This window comes from Salvia splendens, chromosome 7 (assembly GCF_004379255.2).
Source record: "Salvia splendens isolate huo1 chromosome 7, SspV2, whole genome shotgun sequence".
Lineage (NCBI taxonomy): Eukaryota > Viridiplantae > Streptophyta > Magnoliopsida > Lamiales > Lamiaceae > Salvia > Salvia splendens.
Window position 1 is genome coordinate 4,156,919 of NC_056038.1, and position 18,812 is coordinate 4,175,730.

The 18,812-nt window shown below is 34.6% G+C and overlaps 3 protein-coding genes across 3 annotated transcripts; 1 reads left to right on the forward strand and 2 right to left on the reverse strand.

The window, feature by feature from the left end:
• Positions 1-64: 64 nt before the first annotated feature.
• LOC121811183 (methionine--tRNA ligase, chloroplastic/mitochondrial-like) lies at positions 65-5,513 on the reverse strand. Its single transcript, XM_042211986.1, has 12 exons — positions 5,206-5,513; positions 4,762-4,905; positions 4,526-4,675; positions 4,231-4,398; positions 3,782-3,906; positions 3,551-3,644; positions 2,311-2,409; positions 1,981-2,161; positions 1,559-1,674; positions 1,115-1,270; positions 513-641; positions 65-434 (listed from the first exon to the last, which is right to left on the reverse strand). The coding sequence occupies exons 1-12, from the start codon at positions 5,473-5,475 to the stop codon at positions 267-269; spliced, it is 1,800 nt and encodes a 599-aa protein (XP_042067920.1). The 5' UTR covers positions 5,476-5,513; the 3' UTR covers positions 65-266.
• Positions 5,514-9,110: 3,597 nt separating this feature from the next.
• On the reverse strand, positions 9,111-12,777 carry LOC121742585 (respirasome Complex Assembly Factor 1-like). Its single transcript, XM_042135769.1, has 5 exons — positions 12,561-12,777; positions 12,349-12,477; positions 11,283-11,386; positions 9,582-9,711; positions 9,111-9,485 (listed from the first exon to the last, which is right to left on the reverse strand). Exons 2-5 carry the CDS (start codon positions 12,475-12,477, stop codon positions 9,447-9,449), a joined length of 402 nt encoding a protein of 133 aa, XP_041991703.1. The 5' UTR covers positions 12,561-12,777; the 3' UTR covers positions 9,111-9,446.
• Positions 12,778-14,470: 1,693 nt separating this feature from the next.
• LOC121811088 (ATP-dependent zinc metalloprotease FTSH 10, mitochondrial-like) lies at positions 14,471-18,784 on the forward strand. Its single transcript, XM_042211880.1, has 8 exons — positions 14,471-14,573; positions 14,698-14,926; positions 15,006-15,053; positions 15,438-15,574; positions 16,320-16,835; positions 16,967-17,740; positions 17,832-18,059; positions 18,203-18,784. Exons 1-8 carry the CDS (start codon positions 14,523-14,525, stop codon positions 18,554-18,556), a joined length of 2,337 nt encoding a protein of 778 aa, XP_042067814.1. The 5' UTR covers positions 14,471-14,522; the 3' UTR covers positions 18,557-18,784.
• Positions 18,785-18,812: the final 28 nt, after the last annotated feature.

An 18,812-nucleotide genomic window follows, 5' to 3' on the forward strand; every position in this document is an offset into this window, starting at 1 on the left:
ACTTTTTCTCCTAGTTTTCTTATATAAATTCACAACATCTGCGTGCGCACTCACACACACGAGAAGACAGCTGTAAACGCCATTGTTCTATTCATAATAATTTAAAAATACATCATCCCCAGCAAAGATGTTTCTTATTTCTGATAATCCAGGGAAAGTGCCCGAGAAGATGTGGCAGTGTTCATCAGCTCAACTACAATGATACACTGTTGATGTACTAGCTTTGGACAAATAAAATGTTAAACCATCCTCCAATAACAAAATCTCTAGGCTTCAACTACCTTTTGTGTCTTCTGCTTATCTTTTTTCTTGCTGGTTTTCTTAGTATCATCAGTTGTATTGGTCGGTTCAGTTTCAAGGTCTATTCTCGAGAAAACAGGTTTTGGCGGAGCTGTGACATGGCCTTGCTTCAGCCCACCCCATCTGGTTTCGCTCTGCAAACAATTGTTATTAAATATTATTGAAGGCAATTTAAACACAGGTCAATGTCTGTGCCTAGGAGAGAGACTGACCCAAGTGATGGAACTGAATTGGTCCTCAGAGTAGCCAAGCTGGGTGTAAATTTTCAAAGATAGACTCGGAGTAATTGGGGATAAAGCAATTGCCACAATCCTCATGGCTTCCAGTACAATTATAAGGTCCTATTCACATAAAAATAATTTAGTGTATACATATAACATATATATAGGAGGGTTCAATAAGTCCGATTCTTATTATTAGTCCGTTAGTCTCTCTGTAATTACTGAATCTGCTATGTAAAATCACTCTGCGTAATTTACTGAACTCACCAAATAAATGAAATTTTCCATGAGAAGGATCCTAGTCCTAAAGATGGAATTTTGCCTTTGTTTTCCAATGTGGTAAATTACACAACGGATTCATTAATTTTACACATCTGGTGCAGTGGACTAATGTACGAATGATAAGAACGGGACTAGTAATAACCAACTTATATACAAATTCGATTTAATTTAGAAACAAGTTGAAGAGATCAGAATCACGATATTCAAAACAGTGCCAGTTAAAAAAGATCCATTTGTGCTTCATCTTTATGTTCAAAAAATATTCCAGTGAGCATAAAAGAGATAAATATAGATAGGACTAGATAAGAAACCTTGGATGCAGTTGTGAACCCAGACTCCCCTTGCTTAAAAAGAGACCACGGTGCTTTTTCATCAATATATACATTTCCAGCACTACCAATCTCCAGCACAGCCGCACAAGCTGATGACAGTTCAAGATTCTCATAGTGCTGTCTTGCTTTCTCAACCTACATGGAGTTGGAATTAAGGACGAAACCTTTAGTTTCAGCTATGAAAACTGCCACGTTCAGTAATATGGGAAAGTAAATTAGTCTTGAGAATGAGGCAGTTTCGGTGGTTACTGTGTAGATTGCTAAAAAGGATGACTGGTAGTTACATGGTATCCTTTAAAAGCAGTTAAATTTAGAATATAGCCTATTAACAGAAAACATACGACTGACGACAGTAGTTTTTAAGTAATGGTAATTGATTCCACATATTTCCCCAAATTAGTTCTTGTTGTACGAGAACCTTACCAGCTTCTCCACTGCATCCTTGAGTGCGTTTCCTTCTGCTGCAATTGCTGAATCAACAGCAATAGTGGATTGACAATTCTTCCTTGAAAGTCCAAGTGTACGATTAAGAAGATTACCTGGAGGAAAGACAAGATCAGACTTCTAGAAGATATACATCTTACACCACAAGGCTTGTGTAAGTGTGCATAGATTCAAGAATCATTATTAAGATGCCAGTGCTGCATTTAGAAGTTAAGTCTGTGGATTATTTCATTAAATAGACAAACTTAAAACTCCTGTCCTAGCTAATCGACATGCTCAACTAAGTTCAATTTTACACAATATTTATAAAAGAGTGATGGTTGGACCCCCAACAAAAGGATCCAGTAAACGAAATTGGGCAGGATGTCAATTGTGAATTTACGCAGAAGCCAAGCTAGTACCAATGGTGTTTGCAAGATTTGCGTTAACTATGTTGATGAAACGCTCCTCTGAGTAGTCCCCATCATTACCAAATTCCACCTCCTTAAGGAAGAAATACCTGACTGCATCAGGTCCAAATCTATGCACCAAATCAGTAGGTTCAAGGGTATTCCCCAGTGACTTTCCCATTTTCAAGCCATCCTAACACATTCAGGCCATTGTTAAATTAAATAAACTAAATGAGAAAAAGACATGATTCAGATCATCCAGACTATTACTATTACTGAAAAAGTAAGGAACACAACATAGATAGGCAGGCACACTTTATTATCTGGTATTAACATTAATACCTTTGTCAAGAATCCATGACCAAAAACCTTCCTTGGGAGGCTTACTCCTGCTGACATCAGCATTGCTGGCCAGTAAACTGCATGAAACCGTAATATGTCCTGCATATAATTTGTGAAATTAACTTCATAATAATTCAAACTAGATATTCATATTTCAACAGAATAAGTGGCGCCAGTCAGTTATGTAAAGAATACTTCATACAACAATTGTGATCTAATCCAGAGCAATTCCATTTCCTTAGTAGTATAACAAATAAAGATAAAAAATTCAAAGGGTCAAGCTTCTAAATTTGGACCGTCTACCTCACTTACCATCCTGAGGTTGAATATCCTTAAATCAATCCTTTTGCTACACTAAAAATTTACAAAAATTCCCACGAAAGTGTTTTATCACAATATTTTAGACATGGCACATTATTGGTGAGAATATATAATAGCGGGATTATTAATCATATTATACTGATTATTCCTGTCATGCTGCCTATGAGGGACTTTATTCGACAAATAGATGCAGTGAGACTCAGAACACGAATCAGGATATACTGTCTGGTTCTACCATGTCACCTAAATACTTAAGTCGGCTAGTTATAGTTTATAGCTTGAACACGAGCAAAGTTCATTTTATAGCCTCACCTATCGAAAATATTTTAAATAGCATGAGTTTTGTTGTGAAGTTCATTCCATAGCGTGAAATTTTCTCTGCAGTTTGATTAATGGCCCGAAGTCGTTTTCTGGTGACAGATATGTTGTGGAAAATAATAAATCTGGAGACGGATATGTGGTGGAAAATAATAAATCCACATCAACAATTGATCGTCCTAGTCATATTTGGCACTGGAAAATGACTTCAGGCTATAAATTAAACTATGGAACAAAAAGTTCAGACTATTATTATCGATAGTTGGGGCTATAAATTGTTCAGCAAACTTAAACCTATTATAAAATATTGTAGATAGCTGAGGCTACAAAATGAACTTTGCTTAAAGTTCAGGCTCTTAAAAATAATTTCCACAGTTGAGGCTATAAAATGAACTTCCCTCAAGTTCAAGCTATAAATTATACTCCATTAACTCTTCTTAAATTGGTAAAGAAGAAGATAATTGGAACACTCTAGTCTCTATTAGTTTCTTGAGTAGTGAAATAATAAAAGGGTTATGAGCTGTACAAAATATAATACCATCCGGCCATCCCCACAACCTAAAATAAAAAACAAATAAGCAGCAGGTGAGTGAAACACTACCTTGCCAATCAAGTGCAGTGATGCAGGCCAACCAGAGGAAATTGCATTTTGTAAGCTAGGCTGCTCCTCTTCCTCTGAAAGAGCAGATATGTAACTGTTTGACAGGACAATAGGACATCATAATTTAGAAAAAGCAGAGCAAACAGATTAGCAAAGAACTTGCATATTTGAAATATTTCTAAACAACAGAATATATCATGATTAAGTGAGACATAAGGCACAACAAATTACCCCAACAAAGCATCAAACCATACATATATAGTCTGCTTGGCATCGCTAGGAACTGGAATGCCCCAATCAACTGAAGCTCGAGAAATGGAAAAATCCCTCAAGCCATTTTTGACCCAACCTTGCACCTAAGAGAGTTTATCAAGAAAACAAGAGTTCACAAGAAAATGAAGCTAGCATAGGACTACGTACAAAAAATTATCACAAGGTCATTACAGCATCGACTGCAAAATGCAAATATATGAAATATGGTACATGGGTTTTACATTGATACAAAAATGATCAGAAGTTGTAATGCAATAAACTGAAAAGAGTGTGGGGTTGCTGTTAGAAAGGCATGCAAAATTTGTAGAAATGTTGAAATTGGTGACTTCTACCTTACTTTTCTAAGAATGACACAAGTAACAACACCTTAAAATGTATAAAGTTGATAATGTTTCATACTTTCACACCTCGTGTAAACGATACGAAGGTTGTACAAAATCAGGGTTCTCCTCCAAAATCTCTTCCAGCTGTTTTTGATACTTTGACAATGCAAAGAAGTAATTGTCTTCCTTCCTGTGAAGGCATGGCTTGAGGTGTACAGGACAACACTTATTTTCCAGTAACTCCTTCTCATCCTTCAGATTTACAGATTCACAAAGGTAAAGCTACAGGCTCAATAGCATGTAAACCCAACTTTTTGCGACAAGTTAAATGATTGAATAAGATACTGGCATGAAAATTTGTTTCAACAGCAGAAAATACCTTATACTCCTCACAGTTTACACAGTACAGTCCCTCATAGTCAGCACGGTAGATATCACCATTTGCCAGAACCCGAGAATAGAACTCCTTGACAATTGCTTCATGGTTGGGATTGGTCGTACGAATGAACTTGTCATAAGATATGTCTAGCTGTCAAGAAGATGAATCAAACAGTGGATTTAAAACAAAAGTACACCTGTAAGCAACTATACATCATATATGACGAAGGAAGATACCTCTCTCCACAGTGCCCCGTAAGCTTGTGAGACAGAATCACAATGTTTGATAGGACTCAAACCATTGCCAGCAGCAGCATTAGCAATCTTCTCCCCGTGCTCATCTGTGCCAGTTATAAATACGACCTTCTTCCCTAAAAGCCTCTGCAGTTCAAATATAAATATTATCAGTAATCACATAAACACTGAATTTTCTAATCAGAAAGACTTAGGAAAATGATTTCCAGTAGCAGCCCTCTTAGCACTACCAATAAAATATCCAGCTTGAAAGCATCAACTTTAACAACACACTTTGCACATTGTAAATCCCTATCAATAGCACTATAACTTAGCTTTTTAATGAATTATGACTTTATCAGCAAGCCTCTATGAAGAATCGAAAACATAAAAACCCCTAGCAGCATGAAGAGCTAAAAAAATAAAACTTCAGTGTTGAATTATTACCTGAAAACGGGCGATGGCGTCGGCGGCAATGGTTGTGTAGGCGCTGCCCATATGCGGCGGGGCATTGACGTAATAAAGCGGAGTGGTGAGGACGAATGGTTCGGCCGTATTACAAGTGCAGTAGAGTGCGCCCCTGGAAATGGAGAAATACTTGGAATTTCTGAAGCGAATTTTATGGGGTCTTGCAGTGGATAGGAAATTGAGAGAGGATGGGTAGGAGGAGAATAAACGGAGGCTGTTGTGAATGGAGTATTGAACTCTACACGCCATTGATGCTGTGTTGAGAGTTGAGAGGCTGTGCAGCAGAGACTAGTGAGGGAAGGAGAAGATGAGGGAATGAGGGTATTTTAGTAAATTTACTTATTCGTGTTGCAGGAATGAAGAGGGTATTTTAGTAAATGTGCTTATTCGTATTGCATGAATAAAAAAGGTATTTTAGTTAAGTTACTAATTATTGGAGGACATTAAGGCTGGTCATAATAAAATATTTTGGTCCGATTACAAACAAATAATAAATTAATAAGTCTATTTATTGTTCATGTGTCTTTACAAAATAACCCTTTACTAATAAAATTAATGGAGTATTAAATTCTTCAATGGAGTTTGAGTAATGGGAATTGGTGTCTGAGGATTGGGTCCGAGGAATGGTTGGAGTGGGGATTTGGCGGTATAAGTTTAACCATTAGTTAGCCTAATTTATTTATTTTTAGGCACTTTCACATTACCGTTTAAAATTGAAATAATTTATAAATTATGTTATAATATTTGTATAAATTAGATTTTAGTATTATCAATTTTTTAATATACTCATTTCGTCCCACTCTAAGTGAATAATTTTTCTTTTAAGATGTCTCACTGTAAATGACAAGTTTTTAAAATTGAAATATCACTCTATCTACTTTTTCTTGCTCTCTTACTTTATTCTCTCCACTTAATTCATAAAATAACATTACATAAAATTTCATGCCAAAATAGAAATGCTCAACTTAGAATGGGACGGAGGGAGTATATACTTGATCCGTCTCAAGCTATTCGCACTTTTTATTTTAGATTGTAAATTTAGGATTGAATCATTTGTGTAACTAAATTAGTATTTTAAGTGTAATATGAGAACATTAAATAATGAAACAATTAAATACTAGTATAATTCTTACTTAAAATTGAAAAAATACAAATAGTTTGAGACGAGCTGAAACAGAAAAGTGCGAGTAGAATGGATGGAGGTAATATAATATAGTATCTTATGGATTGATATAGTTAGTATTTATTTATATAGTGTTTACGTGTGTATACTAGTAATTCGTATGGAAAACAGAGTATACTTGAGTATATTATTATTATTATTATTATTATTAATATTATTATTATTATTATTATTATTATTATTATTATTATTATTATAATGTATTTAAATTTTTGTTTATATATGTGAATTAGATATTAATCAAAATTTGCTCTTAAATTGAAGAACAATTGAAAAATATTATTATTTTAATGTATTTAAAATTTTGTTTATATACGTGAATTAGATATTAATCAAAATTTGCTCTTAAATTTAAGAACAATTGAAATTAACACTAAAATCCACATCTGAATTAGTATTATTTGAGACCCCAAAGAAGTTGAATAATCTAATTACTACTATTATTATAACAGCATAAATGACACTACTTTAAATTTTCAACATATTACTAGTATCATTATCTTTTTATAAATAATTGAATTATAAACTATAATATGTCTCAATATATTGTAAATATATATATTTGCATACATTTTTTGTTTACATTATTATGTAATATTGTAACGAGGTCTGCTTATTCTGTCGATTCCAGTTAATCGGTTATAGATTTTGGCTAACCCTATCATTGATATCAAACCCGAATTTTAATCGATTCCTACACTAACTTGTCGGTTGATAGCTGACTTATTAGTGTAGGAACAAAATATCCAAAATCAAGTAGTAATATTCAATAACTAATACTTAAAAATTTAATAATTCAATAATATATTATCAAATAATAGAAATTAGGAATAAATTCAAGATCAGTTAAAATTTTCAATCACGTGGAAATATCATTAATCTTCAATTCGAAATTTGTAATTGTGAATTTCAATATATTACATATATTGGAGATTCAATTGTATATAATATTGTATTAATTGAGTTTGTTTATGACAATAAAGATTCTGTTGTTTTGTAGGAGCTTATTGTATCATTGTATCTTTAAATGACAATTCATTTGATACAATTGACTACCTTGTGTAACGTTAGTCACACTTTTCTTGTTTGGCTCTTCCTAAACTACTAATACTATTTATATTTCAAGTAAGAATTATGGTATTTAATTAATATATTAGAGTTAATTAAGTATTCTATTATTAAGTGTCCTTTTATTATACTTAAAATTAAAATACTAATTTAATTACACTAATCACTCCATCTTTAATTTACGACTCAAAAAGAAAAGTGTAAGTAGCACGAGACGGACTACGGAGGGAATGTTTATTTTCAAATATATTTTAATTTTTTAAAATAACAATTTATATATTACTATGGTTTTGAACTTAAGAATTTGATTTCCAATTATCTTAAAAGTTGTCCGACATAAATTAAGAGTGTGCACTAGCAATAATTTACGGAAGGTATAATTACTTATGTTTTCTATATATAGAAATTTTGATTGATTTTATTTTTAATTTTTTAATTAAGTATCTCAAATGATTTTCGACTAAGTGTTCAAATTCAGTATAATTGAACAATTGAGAGTTCCTATTAATTTTTAGATTTAATATAAAAATTTAAAAATTCCTAATTGATCTTATATTCAATTAATAATTTAATTAATTTTGATTTGATTGAATTATTGAGGATTTCAATGGATTTTTATTATGAATTGCATAATAGTTTGTGTCTCAATTTTTTATGAACCATTCAAGATTTCAATTAATCTCCAACCATCAATTTTATATTTTATTTAATCAGAATATATATTTTCTATATATACTTTTAATATTGGAACAATCTTTTCTCAAAAAGTTTGAATTAGTATGTAAAATAATTGTATAGTAACGTTTACATTTATTTTATTTATAGGTTATTTAAATATTAATGTTAAATATAATATACTTTAAATTATTTCATTTGTAAGTGAATCTATATATATAATCAACAATAATAAAATAAATAATATCATAAAGATATACATATATTCTGATTTAAAAGTAGTTATAGATATTAAACAATTAAATTATAAAATATAAAACAATAGATTACAGTTTACAAAAAAAACTGAGTGGATATCTGACATAAGAAACGAAAATGAGCTACATATTCAAAGTTCCAATATGATTTGATGACTTAGTATTTTGTGTATTTATTTCGGGACAAATGGTAAATTAGTCTTAGATAATTGTTACTTTTAAGATGAACTAAATCCAAGTAAATAAGCATTAAATGTAACAATATTTTATTTTTATGGCCAGCCACATTATGGCCATTTAGCACTACTCCTTTCCCAAAATGGCTTTTACTGTACGGTAAATAACCCAATGTAAATTCGAAAAAAAGTATAAAATGTTCCCAAGATTATAAATTATTTTCTAGTATTTAGATTAATAGATATGTTCAATGTAAATAGCTGGAATAATATCATTTGAGTGGTAAGACAAGAGTCTTAAATTTGATACAATTAAATTGTACTCCCTCCGTTCCACAGTATAAAAAAAAACATTTAATTTTCTACACTCGTTTATAAAAAATACCGTGGAACGGAGGGAGTATAATATTATCGTAATAATATCAAATGATTTGGAATTGTTCATCACGTGTAAATAACAATAGCATCACTAATCTATACATGTGATGTGACATTTATTATAGAATGATCAACTAGTTTGCTAAATAAACAAAGTAAAAACCGTGAATGTTTTATTATGGAGAATAATAATTGGTCACGTTCCGTGGCATTCACAGAGTGTGACTCAAGAAATTCTACCTCAAATTAAACAAAGAAAACGAGAAACAAAATCTTAATAACAAGAATAATAAGGAAAAAAGACAAGCCTATACTGTAAGCTGATAAAAGAGCCACAAATACAACAAAGTCTTCGACTCCCTAAGATGAGTTCAAGGCATAGAAGGTTCATCAATCACTTCATAACACATCAAATCTAAAAGGCCTGATTCCCGTTTCTGCATATGAGAAGCAAAGCATCGGGATCCGAGTAGCGGTCAAGACTCAAAAGTGTGCCAAACTGTATACTAGAATCCATGAGAGCTGAACAGCAGGGAAATTGATGTTAGTAGCATGCGAATAACAACTTTGAAAAAATCCTATCGCAATGAATGAACACGAGGATAATGTGCATCATACCAGAAAGACGGATATTGAAGCAAAAAGTCCCTCCTGAAGAAGGGCTCCGTGGCCTCCAAACTCTTCTTCGTCAACTTTTAGTACAATGGCATAATATGCATAGATAATCCCAGTAGATAATGCTGCAAACCTGTATTTCAATTTTAAAATAGATATCATGAAAATGAAGGATATTTCATGTGCACCAAGTGAATACGTATGTACTAATACTTCGATACATTACAAATTTGGCCTTCTTGCTCAAACTTTAACAAACAACACCATGCAATTATTCACCCAGATAGCAAGTTCTTTATCTTCTTTTCTTAACCATTTCCTCCCCCCCCCCCTTAAATTGCATCTTGCATTGTTTTTTTTTTGGCATCTTGCATTGTTGATATTTGAGGTTAGAAACATATTTTCTGTCAATAGCCACCTTCATAGTTTTACATTATAACATGAACCTTCCAAATCTCTAAGCAACAGTATCCACACAAACTTTTTTGGCTTTGCCATCAACCAGAAAATGCCAGGATGTGTAATACGGAGTACTTCATAGAGACTGACAATGGAATCTTCAAGTGTCATTAATGTCAACCAGAGAGAACTATATGGAGTTCTTTGGTTCAAGGCCCCTCCTAAAGTTCACTAATTCAAACTTCCGGCAATTGTAGTGTATCTTAGAGGATCATGAATATTCATGCATATTTACCATGTGGGTGCAGAAACAAAACTTAAACATACACACGGCCATTAAGTACATGAAAATTGCGCCCAGGTTTACTAACCCAAGTCATAAGGAGTGAATGCAACATGAATGCAAAACCAAAAGTGGCAGAAAATGGCACAATAATAAAAAGGTGAATTGTCTACAGAAATTATACAAATTGTGAACCTAAATGGGACTAATTCGTTGACACTTGACACAGACACAGAGTGACAAACACACCAAAAAAGAAAAAGATCAACAAATATTCTTCAGATACAACGGCGAGTTTGCTAAAAGTATGCAACATAGGCATGGTCCTAATGCTTCTTTTCAACTATGACAGAAAAGAATCCAGAATCAGGAAAAAAAATAGAAAGAGAGAAAAAAAATCAAGAACATGGAATAAATTCCCTACTGAATAAACCGGTTTTTAATTTAGACCATGACTCATAATAGACACAGTAACCCTACTTCCAATCCATATCTCATTTTCTACAACCATTTCAACCACAACCCACACCAGTCCCTAGGTCCTCTCCAAATCCATATTCTCTTTTTTTCATATCTACTTTCCTCCTCCATCAAACTCAACCACTCTCCAAACAACTGCAATTCTGACAGGCAATTATTTTTCTTTGGCTGCAACAACACCAGGATATCCCCATCTAATTGAATGACTGCATATCTTTAGGAACATCCTATCTATGAGGGTGTCAAGACACCGCGGAATTTATACAATAAACATGAAGGAACTCTAAGATAGGAGTACTATACAAACATGAGTTCAATGGAGTATGAACTAATTTGGTTCTTTTGGCATGTAATGATGCACTTAAGCAAATGACGAATTACATCTTACAAACTATACTAACTAAATATAAAACGAGACAGCAATATCATGCTGCAACCTGATTTGTAAGTAAACCTTTTAAAGCTGTGGTATGGAATCTAAAACCAACCTACAGAAACCATCAATCTCGCAGAGAAATGAGATTTCGGATGAGAGTACTTACAGGAGAAACCAGAGTCCCCCAACTAGAGGAATCGCACCCCATATTAATCCACAAAAAAGGCCCAATGCTTGCCTAGTCCAATGCAGCACGTCACCAAGCTGATCCTGTATCAGATAGTAATAGTGATTTTATTTGAATTGCAATGAGCAGCAGATCAAATAATAACTTAGTGGCAGACTTTCCAAATCAATTGTATCAACTACTAACATAGGCAACTCAAAGTTTCAAGGGACAACTAGGAATTATCAGATGACTTTCCAAATTGATTGTGTATTGATCACTGATATTAGAAACAGTGCAATTATACTTAAATTAATATGACAATTTTAGACGTTTTATGTGTTAGTGGATCAATAACAGTCCATAAAGAGTCAGGTTTATGAAAGAATCAGATATTTCCGAACCTGCTATAACCACCTGTGACTCTCACGCGTTCACATCGATTTCATTGCATAATTAAGTTAGGCCAGGTTTAGCATCTCTCATGGCCTATCTCACATTCATTAAGGATGACTGTGCATAAACACACAGAAACCCAATGTGGATATTTCCAAAAGGATAGGTATAAAACCAAGGTTAAAAAGCTCAGCTGTCTTTTCTTTGACTTAATTTAACACATTTTAAAGGTTTCCTAGTAAAACATATGCATGATTGAATATATAACTAGGTACTCTATCAGTTTTACCAATTTCCATCCGAACTAGTATTGGTCTACAGGTTACAAGATACACCTTTTAATTATTTCCTATTCCAGTGTAGAAAATGAGCCAAACTAATACTCCCAGAGAGAAGACCTTATACTCCTAAAATTAATTTGACAAAGACTTAAGGAAAACCGAACCCAATCAGAAAGGATTTTACTCTATTTGTTACTAAAAGATTCCCTCGTGTAAAGCTACAACATCCATCCATAAATTGCATAACTTTTCTAATATTACACCTGAATCAAATACACTAGTTTCTCAATTTGAAAGCCGACCAACTGAGCTTAAAATCGACTAGTTAAGCATCACAGAATCAGCTCCGCAAGTCACGAAACAAACAATAGATCGGAAAGAGCTGAAACCTTATCCCATGAAGCATCAGGATCTAGTAACTTCGCCAATTTAAACGGCGACAAATGACCATTCTGATGATGCTGCAGCTGCGGCTGCGGCAGTTGTTGATTCAACTTCGCCGATTTCCTTTCTCTCATCTGAAATCACCAATCGTTAAAACCGATAAAACCCCTGAGATCAATAATTTTTGTGAAATCACTAGCTTTAAATTGATACTCACAGTGAGGATTAGGGGGCAGATTATTGGGACAATTCGGAGATTCAGATTGGAGAGAAAAGGGTGAATCAGAAGAGATACGATTCACAGCATAAACAATCGAATAAACCAATCGAGAAATTGAGGGTAGCCGGCGATAAACTTGCTACAGCTGTGAGTTTTATACTGTCTTTTGGTCCCTCCTTCTGACTCTATACCTCTCTAATAATTTAACCTTAGATTTAATTTTAGGGGTAGTGATTTTGTAGATTATGATTAGCCAATTTGGTGCATGTAATAATAACATATGAAATATTAAAATATCACCCCAAAAAAAAACGATTAATATTAAGGGAGAAGTATTATTTTTCAAAATATTTTTTTTCCATAAATTCCATAAATGGTGTAGTGTAGTTTGAGTGGTCCCCATGCAAGTTTGGTGAACGAATGTTTTTAGGGTTTTTGAGTTTTGATTTATGATTTTTTATTTAGGGCTTCTATTTTTTTGTCTGATTACTGTTTTAGAGTTTATAACTTACGAGTTTTGGTGCAATTTTTTAATTAGAGCTTCCTGATTTAGGGTTTTTCAATGATTTTTAATTTAGGGTTTATGATTTCGAGTTTAATGTGCTTTTGTCGTTCTTTTTATATGATTCCGTTTTTCCTCGTGTAGGGTTTATTTATTTATCATTTAGAAAGCAAGTCTAGATTAACCTACACAATAATGATGATGATGATGTTATGAAAATGTTATTACATATATATATATATATATATTGGAGAACAAGTGTGTTAAGTATGTATGCTGATGGTGGGAAATGAAGGGTGGGTCTGTGTTGTTGTTTATGGTGTGAATTAGGATGCTACTAATGTTGAGGTTGGTGTTACTAATGTAATTATGTAGGTACTTATTAATTTTGGATGAAAATCTTAGATAATCAAATCACGTGTATGGATATCTATAAGACGTAAATCCAAGTAACAAATCGTTAAAGTGTATATGAGATGAATTGCTCAATGTGGGATCATCAAGGAGGTGTAGCGATAGTTCAAGATTTGATGTGAACTGCTTCCAAACTTCAACTCTCGCATGTGGGATACGACCCTCTGATGTGAAATATTGCAAAATTAAGACTCCAAAATATTTCAATGCTTATTAATTCAAAATAACATGCTAACATTTAAATTTTTTGTTGATTTTCTGTGAAGTAAAAACGAGCCTTTTACTATAAACATTTGTGTAATCACAATTTCATATGCATGCTTAGAGCATCCACAGTGGGACGGATGTCCCGACGGAAATTCCGACAGACTTCGCAAAAACACCTCCTGTCACGTCATAAGGACCTCTCACTGCACTGCCACGTCATAAGGACATCCCACTGCACAATGGCGGACATCCCCAAGGACATCCCGACGGACATCCACAATAATAAAAATTCACAAATTCACCAAATTAAACAATTTACGAAATTAAAATTTCGACACGAATACGGAGAAAATGCAATGATAATTTCATTTTTTTAAATGAAATTAAAAAAAATAAATTAAAAATCGGGACGTCCGCCGGAAACCCGCAATGGCGGACGTCACGACGGACGTCGTCGGAAATCTGCGGAACTCCGGTCGCTCGCCTAATGGCGGACTTCTGCCGGACGCCCGCCGCTGCGGATGCTTTTATGATCCTTGGAGTGACTCATGCAGCTACTTTAATTGTTGTATTAAATACAATTCAAATTTTGCTTATGACCTCAAGTTTCTATTTTTTGCTCATTCAATCACAATATTAAAATTATAACTCGTCAATAAATAAATAAATAGAAATAAAATTTGACCCAACCGCTTCATATTCGGGTCATTGACCCGACCCGCTGATATTTGATTTCCAACTACATAAGTCAAAAATAACAGTTTCTCGCTCAACTTTTCGAAAAATTGAAGGAAGAAACGAAGAAGAAATTTGGCGCGAATCGTTGGAATTGCAAAATGATCAATTCGAGAATCGGAGCTTCGCTATCTCGCTCCTCTCGTTACAGAGTATGTGATTATCACCGTGTAAAAAGATTTCGATTCCGTGTTCTTATTGTTTCTTTATAAGTAGTTTCGCTTCTTTTTTTTCCAGAATTTTAGTGTGATCTTGGGTCTTTTTGTGCGTTTGCAGAATGTGATTAATGGAGCTAGTAAGAGGAGGTCCCTTACTTGCAATAAAGAGAGTTTGAATGGCTATCTCAATCATTTTGAGGGAAAATTAGAGTTTCTGAGAGGCTATTTGGCTGCGGCTCGAGCTAACAAAGGCTCGAATCTTAGGGCTTCTCTATCAGATTTTAAATACTTTTCTGGCAATCCCGGAATTAACCGATTTTTCTGTAGTAAAGCGCCAAAGAAGAAGAGTAAGGACACAGTTTCTTGCGAATTGACTCTACTTTTTGTGACGTTGATAGCTTATAATCTTCATTCCTGTTTGTGCAGATTCCGAGAATTTTCATCCCAAAGACAAGAAGGAGATTCCGAAAAAGAGTGAGCAGAAATCGGAATCCTAATGTTTGTGTTGTGTCACTTGTATTTTGTATGGGAAGAAATTTGGTGACTAGTTATTAATCATACTGAGGGACCCTAACATCAAATATTCTTCAAGTAGTTCTCCAGTTAAAACACATTTTCTTGTGTCAAAGAAAATATTGCTGTTCACTCTATTTTTTTAACACGAGGCATCACTATGGTGGGAGTTGAGTTCATTTTGATATTTATTGCTGTTCTTATGGATGGTTATTAATGCAAATTGCTTCGGGTGTTGGGATGGAAGTTTTTGCTTGCACAATTTTAACAGTTTGAGTATTGTCTTTAATATTATGGACAAGTTTCTCAGTTTAGTATTCTGATTAAACTTATTCTATCTTTTAGAGGAAGGGAAGAAATCTGAGGATGGTGGCAAAAGCAAAATGATATTTACCATGGATGTCCAAAGTATAGTGGCTTCATTGATTGCTATTGCGATGTTCTCTCCAGCAATGCCATCAAAGCCGAGGGGAAAGAAACAGGTATCAAATTAGCTTAATTTCTAGTTAGTGCAATATTATTTGTTAATACGACATAGAGAATAGAATGACTTAATTAAACCTGATATTTAAGCTTCAAATATGCAATTCTTCATTGTTGAATGCTCTTGGCATAATAAGGATGTTCTAGATTTCTTCATTCACATATAACTGAAAAATATTCAAGTTAAGTGCTATAGGAATATGAGTCTGTTCTCTATGTTTTGCCTTAGATCTCAGTTATTGAGGATAAATGTAATTGGTGAATTTTTGAATTTTGAGTATATGATCAATCAAAGTCATGTATATCATAATATTTTAACATCCTGCAATTTTATAATCTCTCAGGAAGATAATAAAATGATGAGATACATTATCTCCCCCCCCCCCCCCCCCCACTTAATCATAAACATAAACAAACATGCCGAAAAGTCTTGACTATCCATCTGTGAATACTAAGCAGCTGAAGGTCATATGAGTTAGTATTTACTATCAGTCTGTGATTTTTCTTTTAAAGTTTATTGTACCCTGACCTGGCTCGCCTTTCGGTTGTTAACTGAAAATATATTTCGATCTTTACTTGTTTTGTAATTATGTTCCTCATACCAGTCCTGTTTGCAGTTACTCATGCCACATTAGGTGGCTTACTTTAGGGGTTCCTCATACCAATTCTTTTGGTCCGTTTCTGTGCGATGTCATCATTATCTTAATGTATTAACTTATCATTCATTGCATTATTAACTTGCAGATTAGTTTTCAAGAGTTCAAAGTTAATCTTCTGGAACCAGGTTTAGTCGACCATATTGTTATTTCAAATAAATCTGTTGTCAAAGTTTATGTAAGAAGCTCGCCGCAAAACCATTCTAGCAGAGCTGATTCACCTGAAGGATCTGAATTTTATACTCCAGTTAGTGACACACAGCCAAAAGCAATAATTCCAAGTCAATATAAATACTACTTCAACATTGGAAGTGCTGAAACATTTGAAGAAAAATTGGAGGAAGCCCAAGAAGCATTGGGCATACACCCACATGATTATGTACCTGTTACATATGTTTCTGAAGTGGTCTGGCGCCAAGAGCTGATGAAGTTTGCTTCCAATCTTTTATTATTGGGAGCATTTCTCTTTGCAAGTCGAAAAATGCAATCTGGACCCGGAGTAGGTGGTGGCAACAAAAATGGTGGTCAGGGAACGTTTGACTCTAAGAAACTATTTGACACTGGGAAAACTCACTTTAAATGGAGACACGGGGGAGACAAAAAGGTTTTCTCTCAAGTTTTCTTGATAAGATCATCATTACCTTCTTGGTTTTTCATTTGCTATCACATTTTTCTTGTAAGGAGCCAGTCTGTAATGCTAAACATTATGGTTATGACCTCTTTTCTGCATTCCAGCTTTACTTCAAAGATGTTGCTGGTTGTGATGAAGCAAAACAAGAGATTATGGAGTTTGTTCACTTCCTGAAGTACCCGAAGAAGTACAAGGAACTGGGTGCCAAAATCCCAAGGGGAGCTCTGTTGGTTGGACCTCCCGGGACTGGTAAAACGCTCCTAGCAAAAGCTACAGCTGGTGAATCTGGGGTGCCTTTTCTGTCCATATCTGGTTCTGATTTCATGGAGGTGTTTACGGGAGTTGGGCCATCCAGGGTTAGAAGTTTGTTCAAAGAGGCAAGGCAATGCGCACCTAGTATCATATTCATAGATGAGATTGATGCAATTGGTCGGGCAAGGGGACGTGGAGGGATGTTTAGTTCCGGTGGTGATGCTGAGCGAGAAAACACTCTTAACCAGTTGCTTGTGGAAATGGATGGATTTGGAACAACTGCTGATGTGGTCGTTCTTGGTGGCACTAATAGACCAGATATCTTAGATGATGCATTGTTGAGACCTGGTCGGTTTGATCGGCAAATTAGCATAGACAAACCAGATATCAAGGGTCGGGAACAAATATTCCAGATCTATCTTAAGAATATTAAACTTGACAATGAACCTGCTTTCTTCTCTCAGAAACTGGCAGCCCTCACTCCTGGATTTGCAGGTGCAGATATTGCAAATGTTTGTAATGAAGCTGCTCTAATTGCTGCTAGATCTGATCAAGCAATGGTGAAAATGGAACATTTTGATTCAGCTATAGACAGAATAGTCGGTGGTCTTGAGAAGAGAAATATGGTAAGTTGAAGATAGCTGATTTTGTCTTGAATAGCAAAATTCTATCATGATATAAATAATGGATAGTTTTGACTTCTTTGTGCTTGAACAGGTTGTAAGTAAAATTGAACGCCGGATTGTAGCCTATCATGAATCGGGTCATGCAGTCGCTGGTTGGTTTTTAGAATATGCGGAACCTTTGTTGAAGGTCACTATCATTCCTCGTGGTACTGGTGCACTTGGCTTTACTCAGTATGTTCCTAACGACAATCGTCTAATGACAAAAGAGCAGCTTCTTGATATGACTTGCATGACTCTTGGTGGACGTGCTGCTGAACAGGTAACTGTGTGGAATTATATTGTTTTCATTGTAAGCATTCATTACTCCTGTCCAACTTATTGTAAGGGAAACATATTGTAAGTATTCATTATATTGTAAGCATTCATTAAATTTAAGGTGCACACGTCCCTGTCCAACTCTAGGTGTTGCTGGGAAACATATCAACTGGAGCTCAGGATGATTTAGAGAAGGTCACCAAGATGACGTATGCGCAAGTAGCGGTGTATGGTTTTAGCGACAAAGTTGGGCTTCTCTCTTTCCCCAAGAGGGATGACGAATATGCGATGAGCAAACCCTATAGCGGCAAAACAGGCAATCTAATAGACACTGAAGTTCGTAAATTTGTGAGGACAGCGTACCAACGGACGGTTCAGTTGATTGAGGAACACAAGGAACACGTGGCTGAGGTTGCTGAGTTGTTGCTGGAAAAGGAAACTCTTCACCAGGAGGACATGGTGCGTGTGCTGGGGGAGAGAAGGAGCAGAGCTTGGGAATAATACATCACAGAATGATGGCGCTGCGCCTCGTGCTGCCCTGACATAGCATTTGGTTGTTTGTTGTATGATGCTTGATGATCACCAATTGATACTAAACAACTTGAAGTGTATAGATTTTCTCTTGTTCCTGAAGTTGGAAACGCCACTTTCCAACGACAAGAATGTATATTCAAACTTTGGATTTTTGCCAAATTGTATATACTCTCCTATAAATTGGATTGATATTCTGGGCAACGAGTGTTTTTCATGTCAAGAA